Consider the following 15,077-nt stretch of genomic DNA (forward strand, 5'->3'; position numbering starts at 1 on the left):
TAGCATAGATGTACCAATGATCTATCTCAATAACCTAATTCTTTAAGTTCTTATAGGAAACCAGCTATATAAAGCATAAAACAGCAGTACTATATCATATACAAGACCCAGATATCCTTAATTCAGTTTTTCACAAAAAAAGAATTCAAAGAGAAATCTTAATTTTTAATAAGGAACATCTTTGTTACATATGATTTAATTCATGTCAATTCTTTTCCCTCAAAACACTAAAAAACTAAGGAAATTCTATAAGAAATATTTTTGTCAATCGTATCTGGCAGATGTCAAAAAATTACCAATATCATTCAAATACTTAGCTGAATGGCCATTTACTTTTTGTCTTTTAATGAAATATGACCAAAATTTCATTTGCTACATAAATCAAGCTTTATAATTTTGAAAAAGTGAGAATTTCCTTGTTTCCTATGCTCTGGGCCACATGTTATATATAAAGCTAACTACTAAAATATGATTAATGTTGGAGAAAGTTAAATGATCCAATATTAAATGCAGGGGAATTCCTTTAAAATACTGATGTTCAGGGTAAGATTAATGCCCAATACCTTACAAACTATGGATGTATGTAGAGCATCTATATTTGGGGAAAAATAATCAAAATGATATTTGCTTAAGTAAATGATAAACTTCCATTTATCCAGAATGATAAAGGGGAAAGGGTGTTTCTTAACAATTAATATTTTTAGTTAAATAATCTAGAACATGAAACACAAATGACCAAGTTTCAAAGACAGAGAATATAATAAAATGTGTGAACCTAATCTTTCATTCAGAAATACCAGGACACATTTGGGGCATCCTCATTATAGATTTCTATAAATAAAGGTGATAAAGAGGAGAATGAACATAATATGTACTGATGATGGTTTTTGGAATAAGTTTCTTCAATTAGTTTATGCATTTGTAATTTGTATTGTATGAGATAAAATGTAACAAACACATATACATACACACGCACATACACACATTAAATTTTTGACCTCTTTGCTCAGAATACCTGTAAATAATGAAAATATACTTATTTTTTTAAGCTAGGCTTAACTGAATTTCTTATATAGACTACAATGGAAGTCCTCTCTGGTTATGCATATTAAAAATAATTTGGTCCCTAATATTTAAAACTAAAATCCAATAAGAAAAAAGTGGGAAAAAATTATAATGGAGAAAAACTAGATAAACTACTAAAAAAAGTCAGCTAATTTTTGCATGGACCACTTAACTTACTTTCTTGGTGAATAATCTGGCCCAAATAATCTTCCTAAAATTAAACAACAAAAAACTTTTAAAGTAAAAGCAGCCATGATATCAACTTTCAAAGAGTGTCTAGTAAAAATTACTTTTACCTGTAGATTGTTTTCTGTGACTCTGTTCCACCAAACCATATTGATGGGTACTCCTGATTTACACCTGTCAGCCAAGCAGCCAATAGGATTCTTTGCTTTTCGTGCCTTTGATCCCACAGGAACTAGCCTCTCCTCCAGCATCCCCAGTCGGTACTTCCTTGGCTATGAAAAAGAAGGAAAGAAACCAGGCCACTCCTAACATCCCTCAAACTTATCTAAACTAACTAGCAGAAAGACGACATCTGGGGATTGGTGGAAATGGAAATAATTTGAAAGTTTCTGATGGCGTTACCTCCCCATCCCTTATTCCAACATCGATCCACACATCAGGTTTTGGGTACCATTATTTAGAAAACTAACAGTCATATTTTAAAGTGAAATCTGGCATTGTAAAAGTCTGCAGTAAGGGAACTGATTCTGTTTCTGTGCTAAAAGTTTTAAAATCAATTTCAAAGTAAATGCTTCACAAAAGTTTCTCCACTGGCACTTACCTATTCTCACTGCATTATGAAGAAATGGCTCCAATGAAACAAAGTGTAAAATTATCCAAACTATATCCTTTTTTCTCCTTCTCCTTACCCTCATCCCCACCTGGAAGCCCAAGTAAATACCTTCAATTTATCCATGTTAGATAAAAAAAATATGCGACCTAATTAATAAGACTTAAGTTCTGAGAAAGAGTAGTCAAATAAAATTTAAATTCTACCAATTACCCAATTCTCTCTTCTGAATCTGTTCAGCTTTAGACTTCAAATAGAAGGTTTATTTAAAGGCAAAGAAATAAAATGAGCATGAAAACAACTATCAAAAATTTCAAAATCTGAAAAATACTAAAATAATTTAAAGTATTTACCTAAAAGTAAAACTAAGGTAGAATTTTTAAAAAGAATCAAATAAAACAAAATTTTAAGGAATCTAAAGGAAATAGTCTGAACTCCATGTTACTGATCTTAAATATTTAATCCCCTCAACAAGAGCCTACTATGCTCCAAGAACAATTGTGTACTAGACAAATTAATACAAGATAATAAAGGGTAGACTCAAGCAGTTAGGGGTGGAAGGTTTCTGGGAAAGGCTTCATCTAGAAAGTAACCTTAAGGTGAAGAGGAAGTATATTCCAGGCATGGAAGAAAAAGCCTATACAAAAAGGCAATGAGAAGGGAAATGGAATGTCATGTTGGAACAACAGCAAAGAGGCCATCTGACTGGACCAATGGAAGCCATGCATAATTAGTTGTGAAGGGCTTTAAATGCCCATGCATAGGATTCTGTATTTGATCCTAGAGGTAACTTGCTAACATCACAAAGATTAGGAAACAGTTATAATAGAGGTAATAGTGTTTTCACTTCTATGACTTTAAACTTTTTCAACCAATATACTTTCAAAGATGGTTTCCTCTACTAAGTTTATACTATTTCATCTCAAAGAAAGTATTTTTAGATTTCTCCAAAATAATTCAAGTCTACTCAAGAAAATTCCATTATTGATAAAATTCTTTATTTTAAAAAGATAAAGAGAATTTCCTCACATTAGGGAAGTGTTTGAAAAACTCTTTTATTCCAAAATCAATTTCTACACAATAAGCAATGATGGTACCAAATTAAAGTGAAATCAACTAACAAGCTATTATTAAGCACCTACTATGCATCACATTGTAATAGGCACTGGGTACAAATACATATTCAAATGATAAAACAATCCCTTAGCTTAAAGCATACATACTTCCTTTTTGATAACTAATTGTAAACCCAGGGATGTATAGTAACATATACAATCACTTCCCTTCATTTCTTCTTTTTTAAATCCCCTGCAATTTGACTTCCAACCTCATCATTCAAATTAAACTGCTCTTACCAAATTTAACAATGATCCCTTTCTTAATTGCTAAATTGTTCTTTAACTCATTAGTCATCCTTCTTGATCAGTTTGTAGTATCTGGCAATTATTAGTCTCAGCCTAGAAACTCTTTACTCTCTGGATTTTTGTGCCACTGTTCTCTCTTGCTTCTCTTCCTTTGTGAGATCTTCATCCACAGATAAAGCATGTATTCAGTGCTCACTATGTACCAGGCACACATGTGGATATGCCCCAACGTTCTATCCCCACCCCTTTTGTCTTTTCTCTGTAATCTCTCAATTGGTAATCATATTAATAAGCATCCATGAGATTCAATGATCAATTCTATGTAGAAGATAACCATATCTATTACTTCTCTTCCAAGCTCTAAACCTGAATCGCTACACCTATCAGACATTTCAAACTGGATATGCAACAGGCATCTCAAACTCAATATGTGACCACAATAGAACTTTCCATATTTGCTATGACTGAAATTCGTAACTTCCGGGTCATTTCCTTCTCAAGTCTTTACTTTCACTCAACTCACACATTCAATCAACAGCCAAATTTTTTCAATTCCAACTTCACAGCATCTCTTTCATGTCTCCCTTTCTCCATTCTCTGCATCACCACACTACTACAGACCCTCATCCCCAAATGGATATCCCAAAGGTACTTCAAATTCAACATACCTAAAGTAGAACACTTCTTTCCCTTTAAAATCTCTCCTCTAAATTTCCTATTTCTACTGAGAGCATTTCTTGCTTTCTTTTCAACCCAAGTTCACAATCTGTAGGCATTCTAGGTGCTCCACTTTCCCCTACATACTATATCCAATCAGATGCCACACCTTGTCAATTTTTGTTCCACAATCTATCTCATATTCTTTCCTTCTCTTCACTCACACAACTACTACCTTAGTTTAAATCCTGATCACTTATTCTACACCATTACAATAACTTTGTCATGTGCTTATTACAGTTTTGTCCCTCTCCAATTCCTCTTCCACACAACTAACAAAACAATTTTCTTAAAAAGTCTGACTGATACTCTCCTGTTCAAGAACTTTCAGTGGTTTCTTACTGTATCTGGGAAAAAATACCAACTCCTTAGGTTGGCATTCAAAGCCCTTCACAATATGACTCCAGCCTACCTTTCCAGGCTTATCTCACTTGACTCTTAACTTACACATTAGGCATTCCAGTCCAACTGGCCTATTAGCTATTCCCAAACCTAACCTCTCATGTCTTGCCTGACATGACATGGCAGGCATGACACAGGCATGCCTGAAATATGCTTTCTTCTCATTTTCATCTCTCTTTCTTCAAGATTCATTTAAGGGGGCAACTATTAGATGAGACCTTTCCTGGTTTTCCTTTGTTAGTATTATCTTCTTCCTCAAATTACTGTTCATTAATATTTTTTTACATGTTATATCCCCTTAATGTAGGCTCCTTGAGGGTAGGAAGTTTTTCCTTGCTGTCTTTGAATTCCTAGTGCCTAACACAATAATTTGCAAAGGATATGTATTCAGTAATACTATTGCACTGTAATTGAAAAACAAATCTGAGGTGTTTGATCATTCTAATTAGTAACATGAGATTAAACTATATTAAAAAGGTAAAAGAAAGCAATCAGTTCACTCATTATCCTAACATGAGTTGCAACAAAGGTGATAAAATAAATATAAACTTAATGTTTAAAATTAAGCTTAGTAGAGATAATATCCCATCCAAAAACTAACATGAGAAAACCAGCTCTAGATCATGGATCAAGTAAAAGAAGAAATCTTAAAATTTTTCTATCACTAAGCAACCAAGAGCTTAGAAAATAAGAACTGTGGAAATTAATTTGCTACTATGCAAATCAAAGATCTTCCACAAGCACTTCTCATACTATGTTTTTTCAAACATAAAAGAATCAGGCTAATGTGAAGAAATGTTGACATATTTCTTGTTATTTAGCATATTAGACAGAAAACTATATTAGCAAAGTGAGTGACCCTGGATAAATTAGTTCACACCTATATTTTTCAATTGCTCTATTTTAATAAGGATATTTTTAAAATAAAAGAGACTGTGAAAAAATGACCAGTATAAGGCACTCCTCAAGGTCCATTTCATGAAATCATGTTATTGATGAAAGAATACAGAAACAAAATACATCTAGCAACAGGTTCAAATCCAACCAGCCCTCTGTATATAATAAAGAACCCATCTTATACCAAAGTATTTGCAATGGCAAGGTTCCAATGTATATATAAAATAATATAATAAGCAGAGAGAAAATAATATTAAGTAATTAATTCAGACTTCACCATTTTAAAAGCTGTTCATTTTATAGTAAATATTAGGCTGAATATTACACAAAAATGGGATTTCTCAAACAAATATGGAATATAAATGAGATGTGAAAGTGAAAATTTTATCTACCTAAGAAAATAAACTGATTAAATCAATTTAAAAAGAAATAATGCAATTACAACAAAAAACCAAGGCCATTTGTTAATAGTAACCATATCTTCCTTAAATGCTTAGTCTAACTTTTACCCATCCTACATAAAATCTAAATATGGACTAGATGACCTTTTCCAGCTCCCAAGTTCTATGACTCTGAATAACAAATGAAATGAACTACTCTTAATGTATGGAAATAATGGTGTGATGGAAAGGGGGTGTTCTGATTCTCAATTATTAAATATTTTTATTAGAGATACAATCCAGAGCACCAAACATGAATGACCAATTTTCAATGAAGGAGAATACAATAAAATGTGAACATAATTGAATTTTTCTTAAATTATTCAGAAATACATGGATACTTGCGGAGCTTGTAGTGCCTCAGGTCCACTGTTATGAACTTTTCATTTGGAGTCAGGGATGTGGGTTCAGACTCCACCTGTGCTGCTTTCTACCTCTATGACCTTGGGTGGGTCACTTCACATCTCTGGGCCTCAGTTTCCTCATCTGTAAAATGAGGGGGTTGGACTAGATAACCCATAAAGTCCCTTTTAAGCCTAGAAGAACACATTTATACAAAGTAAAGAGAAGCCAAAGGATAGGCTGTACTTTTGATAACTATTAAAAAATCATCAGTTAAGAAACATTACCATTAATTAACAAATGAATGTTATTATAAAACACTTAATTAGCCTAGAATTTCCTTTAAAATGTGAAATTAAGGCCATATTTCTTTTGAAAATATTCTAAAATAAATACCTTTCTCTAAAACTGTTCTTCCTTCAATTATTCCAGATTAACAGCACCTTACTAAGTTAGCAATGCTTTGACTTTGATTGATAGTGCTAAAAACAATGCATTAGTCTGTAAATGAATTATGTTTCTTCTATGAGTCTTAAGTTTCTTCATCTATAAAAAAAAGAGTGAGTGCTCAAAGGTCCCTTCTTGCTCTGACCTGTGAACCAAGATCTTTATCCAATTTTATTAACTCAAAGGTCATTATTTCTGGCTATCAAATTGGTTCAATTTACTTGAATCCTAAAAAAAAAGAGAAAAGTTAGCCCGTGTGTGTATGAATATATTTCCTTAAATTACTAATTGAAAGATTTGTTTTGTAACCAAATTTCCATAAATAATTAAAGTGATCATTTCTATTTATAAATCCCATCTACCTTGGGCTCTGGACACCTTAAAAAGCATTTAATTCCATTTATACTGGGTGTAAATAGACAAAAAAGGCTTGGGCTCAGGAAAATGTGTAAGATATTTATTTTCCTATTTATTACCTTTTTCAAGTTTTCATGAAAATGTATGTTAAATGTAGGCCCCAATTTTTATATTATTTTACCTTAAAATAATTGATAACAGTAGTAAAAATAATTGATGGAATCACAGAAAAGGGAACCAAAAGGGCAAGTGAAGGTCAGAACAATTCAAGTTTCATAGTTAGAAGAAACTATCAATAACCAAGAAAATCTAAATATGTGAGACCCAAACTTAAATATTAGAATCTCAAAGGGGAAAAAGATTAAGAAAAAAACCAAAGGATTTTTTGGTGTTAATTACACGGTATCTAAACCCAAAATATCACAACATAATTACAATTTGACTACTTGTTATATAGATTCAGATATATTTCTGGTCAAACGATATTTGTCTGGTCAAACTAAGTGTAATAAAGGCTTGATATCATACTGGTATGCTATATAAAATTAGTCTTGTCCTCAAATGAACAAATGAAAGAATGTTTGCAAAAACACTTAGCAGTGCCTGACACATATATAAGGCACCCTAAACACTTATTCCTTTCCCTTCTCTCCCCATCCAACCTCCAAAACCAATGTTACAATAATGTTCTGCCAATACAGTAGGTCACAAAAAAAAAAAAAAAAAAAAAAAAAAAAAGGAAAGGAAAGGAAAAAAAAAGGAACAAGAGCATTAATCATATACTTTCTGGTAAAGACTAAATCCCAATTTATTTAGAACCAAGATAGCAGATGCCATTTCTCTGAAAATATTCTTCAACTTTAGGATGGTCACAGAATGCTTAATAATCAAAAAATAAAATACAGTATCCAAAAAGGGGACAAATGGTTCTATTTCCATGTTATAATTAATATTTTAATAAACTATCCACTGCTTTATCATGACACGGACATAACCCTGAATTCTTAAAAGTTATGTCAGGAGTTCAGGCTTCTTCACAAAACCTGATGTTCTGAAATTTATTGATGTATATACTATACTTCTCCATCCCTAGCTCTCACAAACCATTATTAAGATTAAAATATGAAGTTTGTGCATATTTATTTGGAATATGAAGAGGAAATCGAATAGCTCTACACTGAGCTAAAAAGGTTTCAAGGATGGGTCTGACTATTGTCAGAGGTCCAACAGGCTCAAATTTGGAGAGCTGGCCACCAAGTAACAAATTTTTGACCACAGGAACTCATGAAGTCTATCTCCTAAGATATGAAGGAAGTCATAATCAGAATTGTTGACAGAAGTATTTATACCAATAAAAATCACAAATCTTTTGAAGTATGCGATTTTGAAAAAATATACAGGGGCAGATAGGTAGCAGAGTGATAAAGCAACACAGGCCTAGAGTTGGAATGCAACTGAGTTCAAATCTGGCCTCAGAAACTTCCTGCCTATGTCACCTTGGGCAAGCCACTTAACCTCAAATGCTTAGCCCTTGCCACTCTTCTGTCTTAAAATTAATATTAAAACAGAAGGTAAGAGTTTTTTTAAATAATAAAATTTTAAAAATCCAATATTTACTCCAAAGGGCATTGATTGATGCCTACTTTCTTTCACTTTAAATGGGTTTATTTAGATACTTGATTTTAATTTGTTAATGAATTACTGATAACATAATACTAGACTTTTACAAAAGAAAAATGCTCGATCTAAGTAGATTAAACTAGCAGTTATACTTTTATTAGCTAGAGAAAAAGCAACCCCATACATGTTAAACCAAAAGACAACTAATATAAAATTTTTACATATCATAATCAGAGAAAATATGTTGAGAATATTAGAAGAATCCATTCTAGGTTCTATAATATAATTTTAGCACACTACATCTGATCTGATTGACAGCTGTTAATTCCTTTATACTGCCTACCTTCCTAAATCCAACTGGATTGGCTGGAGATAACAGGAGCAGAGAGAGACCAAGATAATGAACTACCATCAGTAAGGCACTTGTGGATTAATTTCACAATATGAACCCCACCTGATACCATCCCTTACATTCCCCACCCATAAAACTGTAAAGTCTGAATATAGAATTTTTTTTAAGCTAATGATTAATCACTACAAATTTCAACAGAGCAATCTGAAACACAAGAAAACATTGGCAGCAGTATATCTCTATCAACAACATAAATTGCATGTTAATTACAATTTGAATAAAAAAGAAATACTTCAAATTCCAATTCCATTTTTAAGATACTTTGTTGTAACCAAGAATTATAATTTGTAAGAGGTATAAAGTCACCTACTGCTTAAAACACAGAATCATATGCTCCATAATATCTAAATGTAATGAAATTTAATATAGAAGTGACAATTTCTTCATTTAACACACACATATGCATGTCAAGTATTTTTAATGGCCTTAATGGCATATTATAACATAAGCTATCCATCTATATTTTAACAAATGAAACACAAAGTTTTAAATCCTTTATGAGTTTGATGAGATTATCTGTAATCACTGAAATCACTTTATAACTCAGTTTTTGGGAAATTAGATTTGTCTCATTATCCAGTCTGCTTTAATGTAGAACATAAGATTTTTATACAGTTCTGTATGTCAGGATCAAAACAAATCCAATACCTGAGGCACTGGCTAATTAATAAAGGAAAAATTTTCAGATAAGCATATGATTAAATTTTAATCCATACCTTTATGATTTTCCCTTCACATTACAAATGAATTTTAAACTTGTTATCACAAACTTTATAATTCACCTTAATAATGGCTTATGGTGGGAGCTAGGGGTAGGGAAGTAATATCACTAAATTTTAAATCGGGTTTTGTAGAGAAGTCAGAGCCTACTTTCTTATTACAACCTTTGCAGGCATGGTCTATAGTCATTAATTTCTGTAGATAGACAGTTCTATTATTACACCTTCTCCAATCATACCTCTAGCTCCCACCCTGAGGATATGCTATCTTGACTGGTGAGGGCTTATCCTATATCAAAGGCAAACTAATGAATCAAACCATGTATAATAGATGTTTTCCTGCCATACCTCTACATCCTCTCCACTTCTCACCTTTCACCTCTTTCTCTAGATACTATATCAACACTATCATTGCTTCTGGAAAGAAACTATTGCCCTATGGCTCCACTCATCACACTTGTGATTTTCCAAACCAGAACATCCTCCCTACCTCTACTGTGTTTCTCTATGAGAATGCAAACTCTCTGAGGGCAAAAATTGTCTCTTTGGTATCTGCATTTCCAAATGGCATACAATTAACATGCTTAATAAATGCTTTTTCATTCATTCATCAGTAAGAATTTAAAAGAAGACTAAATCCAATATAGCAAATAGCAGTGCATACCACTAACTGGGGAAACTTAGTATTTTGTGGGGAGTTTTTCTCCCATCATAGAAAAGGCAAAACAACTTAGTTTGTCATCCAGGAGAAATGACATGACCAAAAAAAAAAAATCAACAACAACAAAAACATTATCATTATGTGTGATAAATGTTCTAAGAATCCATTTTAAAAATTGTTAGTGGATAAGATTTGTTCTGTTTGGTCCCAGAAGATAGAAAGAAGACCAACATGTGGAAGTTGCAAAGAGGCAATTTAGGCTTGATGTCAGGAAAAAAACTTCCTAACAGAACTATTCATAAATGGAATGGGCTGCTTCAGGAAACAGGAGGTTCCCTCTCTTAGAGGTCTTAAAGCAAAAGCTAGATGACCACTTGTCAAGTAGGCTGCAGAAGGTTGGATTAGGTGGCTTCTGAGATCCTTTCCAACTCTGAAATTCTGTGACTCTGTCATTTAAATTATGGTTGGGTTCACAGTCAGCTTCTATTTCAAGAGAAAAGAGTAAAATGAAAAATGTCAAGTCTAGCTTTTAACCTACAACCCAACTATAGAGCTTAAATCATTTCATCAAAATTATACTTATTACCATATTCATACTGACAGTTAAAAACACTATCACAGTTAAGTGTCCTATAAACTAGTTTGTGAATTTATACACAGGATCTCATGGAAGCAAGAATTCTTCTCATATTTCACAACAATTATAAATTTTCTCCTTAATCAAATTTATTTTTAACCTTTAAACTTTGACAAAATTTAAGACTATACCAAAAAATAAACATACCAAATAAATACTTAATATTTTTAACGTGTGATTTCTTCAGTGTGGTTGGTCCTTCCAGTGATGCAAACTACCATCACTCTCAATAGACGATCTTCAAAAGTCTGCATCCAAAAAATGTATTACCCCATGGTGAACCTGATGATAAATTTCTGATCATATAAAAAACTAAACTCATTATTACTAATTCTTATTTGTTATGTTTGGCATAAAAAGTTCCTATTCACAGAGGAGTAGCCTCTCTTTCAACTTAAATACAAATCAAAAAGAACTGATACAAATTCTAAAAATATAATCTTAATTCCATTTTTCTAATTTTGCTTCTAACTTCATTCTAACAAGTTTTTGGACATTTAACAGGAGAGAAGGCAAAGTAGCATACTGAAAAGGGTATTAGATATGGATACAGAGGATATGGGTTCAAATTCTGGCTCTGCTGCTTATATAACAGCTAAATTTGGACTAATTTTCCTCAACTATAAAATTAGGAATTTGGATCAAATAGCCTCTAAGATCCTCTTCCTATAACATCTAAAACTGATCATATGATCCAGTTTTTTTTAAATCAAAACTTATTGATTCACCCCTTTAATTGACAATAAAATTACAAAAGCCCAGTTCATAAAACATGTCAGTTGCTATCTTTACTGGGTTGCAGTAATCTAGCACTCATTCTCCCACAGCAGCACTAGAAAATAAAGGTGAAATAGTATTCAGAAACTAAAGATACAACTATCTTCAGGCAGCCAGGTGATGCAGTGGATGGAGAACCAGAGCTGGAGTCAGGAAGATTCATCATCTTGTGTTCAAATCTGGCCTCAGACACTTATTAGCTGTGTGACCTTGGGCAAGTCACTTAACCCTGTTTGCCTCAATTTCCTCATCTGTAAATGAACTCAAGAAGGAAATGGCAAATCACTCTAGTGAAAGCCACAAATGGGGTTATAAGAAGCAAGATCCAACTCTATACCAAAATAGAGTGCTATTAGAGTTGCCAAGATATAAAATGAGTTGCTCAAGTTCATAGTCAGAGTCGGTTAAGATTTAAATACAGGTCTTTCTGATTCTAAGACTTGCCTGATATCTATTACCCCATATTGCTTCTCCATTCTCATTCAAGTATGATAAAAATGGGCTCCAATAAAGAGGTAAAATCCTGTTTTAACAATGGTAAAAAGATTTTTAATGCTCAGTTCTGCTTAGCAAGACTTTTGTGTCCTTGTATTAATTTTGTTTCAACAAATTTTGTTAAGTTACTAAATGCATAAATCTCATTTTGATACAGCAATCAATTTAACAAAAGGGGCATTTTATTTTGCTATTTGTTCATTCTGCAACACTAAAATAAACTAATTCTGAGGGTTCCAACATGAATAGAAAGCTAGAAGAGCTGGACAAATGAGTACTAGAATAAGGACACTGGCACAGCCAAGTAATAATGAGCCCAAGTGGAGATGGGAAGAGCAGCAAGAGGTAAATAGCACTGTGGAGTTGAGGAAGGGAGATTTCAGTAAGGTATATATTCATAAATATAGTTAAGGGATGGAGGCCTTCACCAGATGAAGCGACATAGAGTAGCAAATAAGGTCAAGGAGACTGCAAAATAGCCAGATCTCAGGGATAATTGTAATAAAAGACATAGATATAGACCATGAGACTATTCACTGAAGGAAGTAAGGATGTTCAGTTCAACAAGAAGTCTTAGAGAAGAAATAACAGCTATTTTCAAATGAGGGAAGGACTATTACAAGGGAAAAAAAAGTTAAGCACTGCTCTGCTTGGTCTGAGAGGGTAACTAGGACCAATGGGTGGAAATAATAGCAGGCTGATTTTTTTTTTTTTTGGCTCAACAGAAAGAAAAAATTCCTATTGCAAATGCCAGAAAGTAAAATGAGCTGCTGTGGAAGGTAGTGACTGTCTAATCATTGAATATGATCAAATGAAGCTGTTGTAGAAGATTCACATTTCTGTTGAGAGATGGATGAGATGATCTCCTGTGAACTCTCCAATTCTAAAAGTTAATTCTGCAATATCACTATGTTCAGAATACAAATATTTCATCCAGACTAGTGATTCAGTATCCAAACTATCAAAAAGATTCTATGAAGCTGCAAGTGTTTACAAATATGGCCAACAATAGAGCATTTCTTTGAACTATAAAAACATAAATAATCACCCTTTCTCAACACTGTAGTAATGTGTGACAACTATAATTGAACTGACTATAATTAAAATTTAATGAAACAACTCTGATTTTTTTTCAGTATCTGTTAAAATAGAATCTAACCTAGAGTTTTTTGTTTTTTGTTGTAAAATTAAGTTCTCCTTTTGGGGGGATCATAAAATCACAATTCTAGAACTAGAAAAAAGCCTCAAAGGTCACTTAATTTTACATATAAGGGAACTGTGGGATTTTATACATCATACATCTGGAGAATAATATAAAACTAACATCACGAAGACATAGTCAAATGTCTTTAGTTGCTTTCTTCATGTAATGATACTTTTTCTCACCTGGCCCCCCTTGTTACCAACAGCATGCAATTATAAGACAAAGCTAGAATTATTGGTTCACTCTATGACCATACCTCAAAGTAAAACTGAAGAACCATGCCGAGATCGACTACTGATGTTGGTTAGCATTTTTAGCACTATTCACAAGCCAAATGAATTGATATATCCGATATTAACCATACCTTTACCTTTACCTTTGGTAGTTAGCTCTTTAGCAAAAATAAAACATAAGGAGACTCAGCTAACTAGAATTAGAACTTTATTTTATTTTCTCTTCTAAGTAATATGCAAATCCTTACTTTTTGCTAAATGTGACCTCTTTAATGCAGATTTTATTTATATACTTATATATTATATTTATTTATGTATAGTTTTTAGACTGCCCAAATTTTCCCTGACATATCTTCCCCTTCACCCTCACAAAGAACCATCCCTCATAAAAAAAGATATTAAAAAATAAATAAAAATAGGGAAAAGATTTTTAAATGTCAGCAAAACTGATCACCATATCAAAAAATTTTACCTTTATATAGAGAGTGTCATACCCATGGACAGAGTGTGCTGGCAAAAGTTTAACAACCAGCTTCTCAAAAAAAAAAAGGGGGGGTGGGGTGGGGAGGAAATAACTAGATTGTTCAGTGGATTGAGAGCCAGGCCTGGAGATGGAGGAGGTCCTAATATCATATCTGGCTTCAGACACTTCCTCTGTGACCCTGGGCAAGTCACTTAACCCCAAATGCTTAACCCTTACCATTCATTTGCCTTGGAACAAATACTTAGTATCAATTCTAAGAAAAAAGATAAGGTTTAGTTTTTTTTTTTTTACAACACAAATCACCGTCTCTAAACTTAATCTGCATTAACTTTTTCCCTACTATTTTTTAAGTCAAAACAAAGGAAACAATAAAATAAATCCTAATTCACAGTGTTTGTTGATTTCTAAAGTATAAATGCTCTCACTGAGGATTTTATAATCAGCTCTTAAGAAGGGATAAGAGTTGTCTCCAGTATACTGCCAATGGATGGCAACTTCTCCAGAGGAGTGATGTTTTTCCATATATCTTCTTTGGGGCCATAAAACAGAATTAAAATTTAAAAATAGTTTATGTTATGATGCATGATTTCAAAATTAGAAGCATGGAACCAAAAAAGACCATCTAACCTAGTTGTGTCCAGATACATAAATGCTTAAAATATGCAAGACTTGGAGTCTTCAATTTTACAAATGTTTCAAAAGATGATTTTATAATTTACATAATTCAATACTTAAATCAACCTCGGAAATTAATATAAGCCTCTTGAGGGCAAGAACTGACTCATTTTTTAATTTGTATCTGCAGTGGCTAGCACAGTGCCTGGGAACATTTGGCTCCTACTAAATGTTTGTTCATTAATGTTAATTTGGCTAAGGTTAACAATTAAACTCTTCATGAATCAGTTAGTTTTACTTTGTTATATTAACAGTGGAAAAGGGCTGGACTTGAAGAAGAAGCTCTATGTTCAAATGTAAATTTTAACTCTATGTAAAGTTTACATTGTAAAC

The 15,077-nt window shown here is 32.7% G+C and overlaps 1 protein-coding gene across 1 annotated transcript in view; it reads right to left on the minus strand.

Moving 5' to 3' along the window:
• The window catches only part of PAN3 (poly(A) specific ribonuclease subunit PAN3), a 163,974-nt gene that overhangs the window by 96,186 nt on the left and 52,711 nt on the right, over positions 1 to 15,077 (minus strand). The window contains exon 5 of the mRNA XM_044668282.1: positions 1,362 to 1,523. Coding sequence (XP_044524217.1) covers positions 1,362 to 1,523 — 162 coding nt within the window. The remainder of the gene's footprint in view (positions 1 to 1,361; positions 1,524 to 15,077) is intronic.

This window comes from Gracilinanus agilis, chromosome 3, assembly GCF_016433145.1.
Source record: "Gracilinanus agilis isolate LMUSP501 chromosome 3, AgileGrace, whole genome shotgun sequence".
In the NCBI taxonomy this organism is placed as follows: domain Eukaryota; kingdom Metazoa; phylum Chordata; class Mammalia; order Didelphimorphia; family Didelphidae; genus Gracilinanus; species Gracilinanus agilis.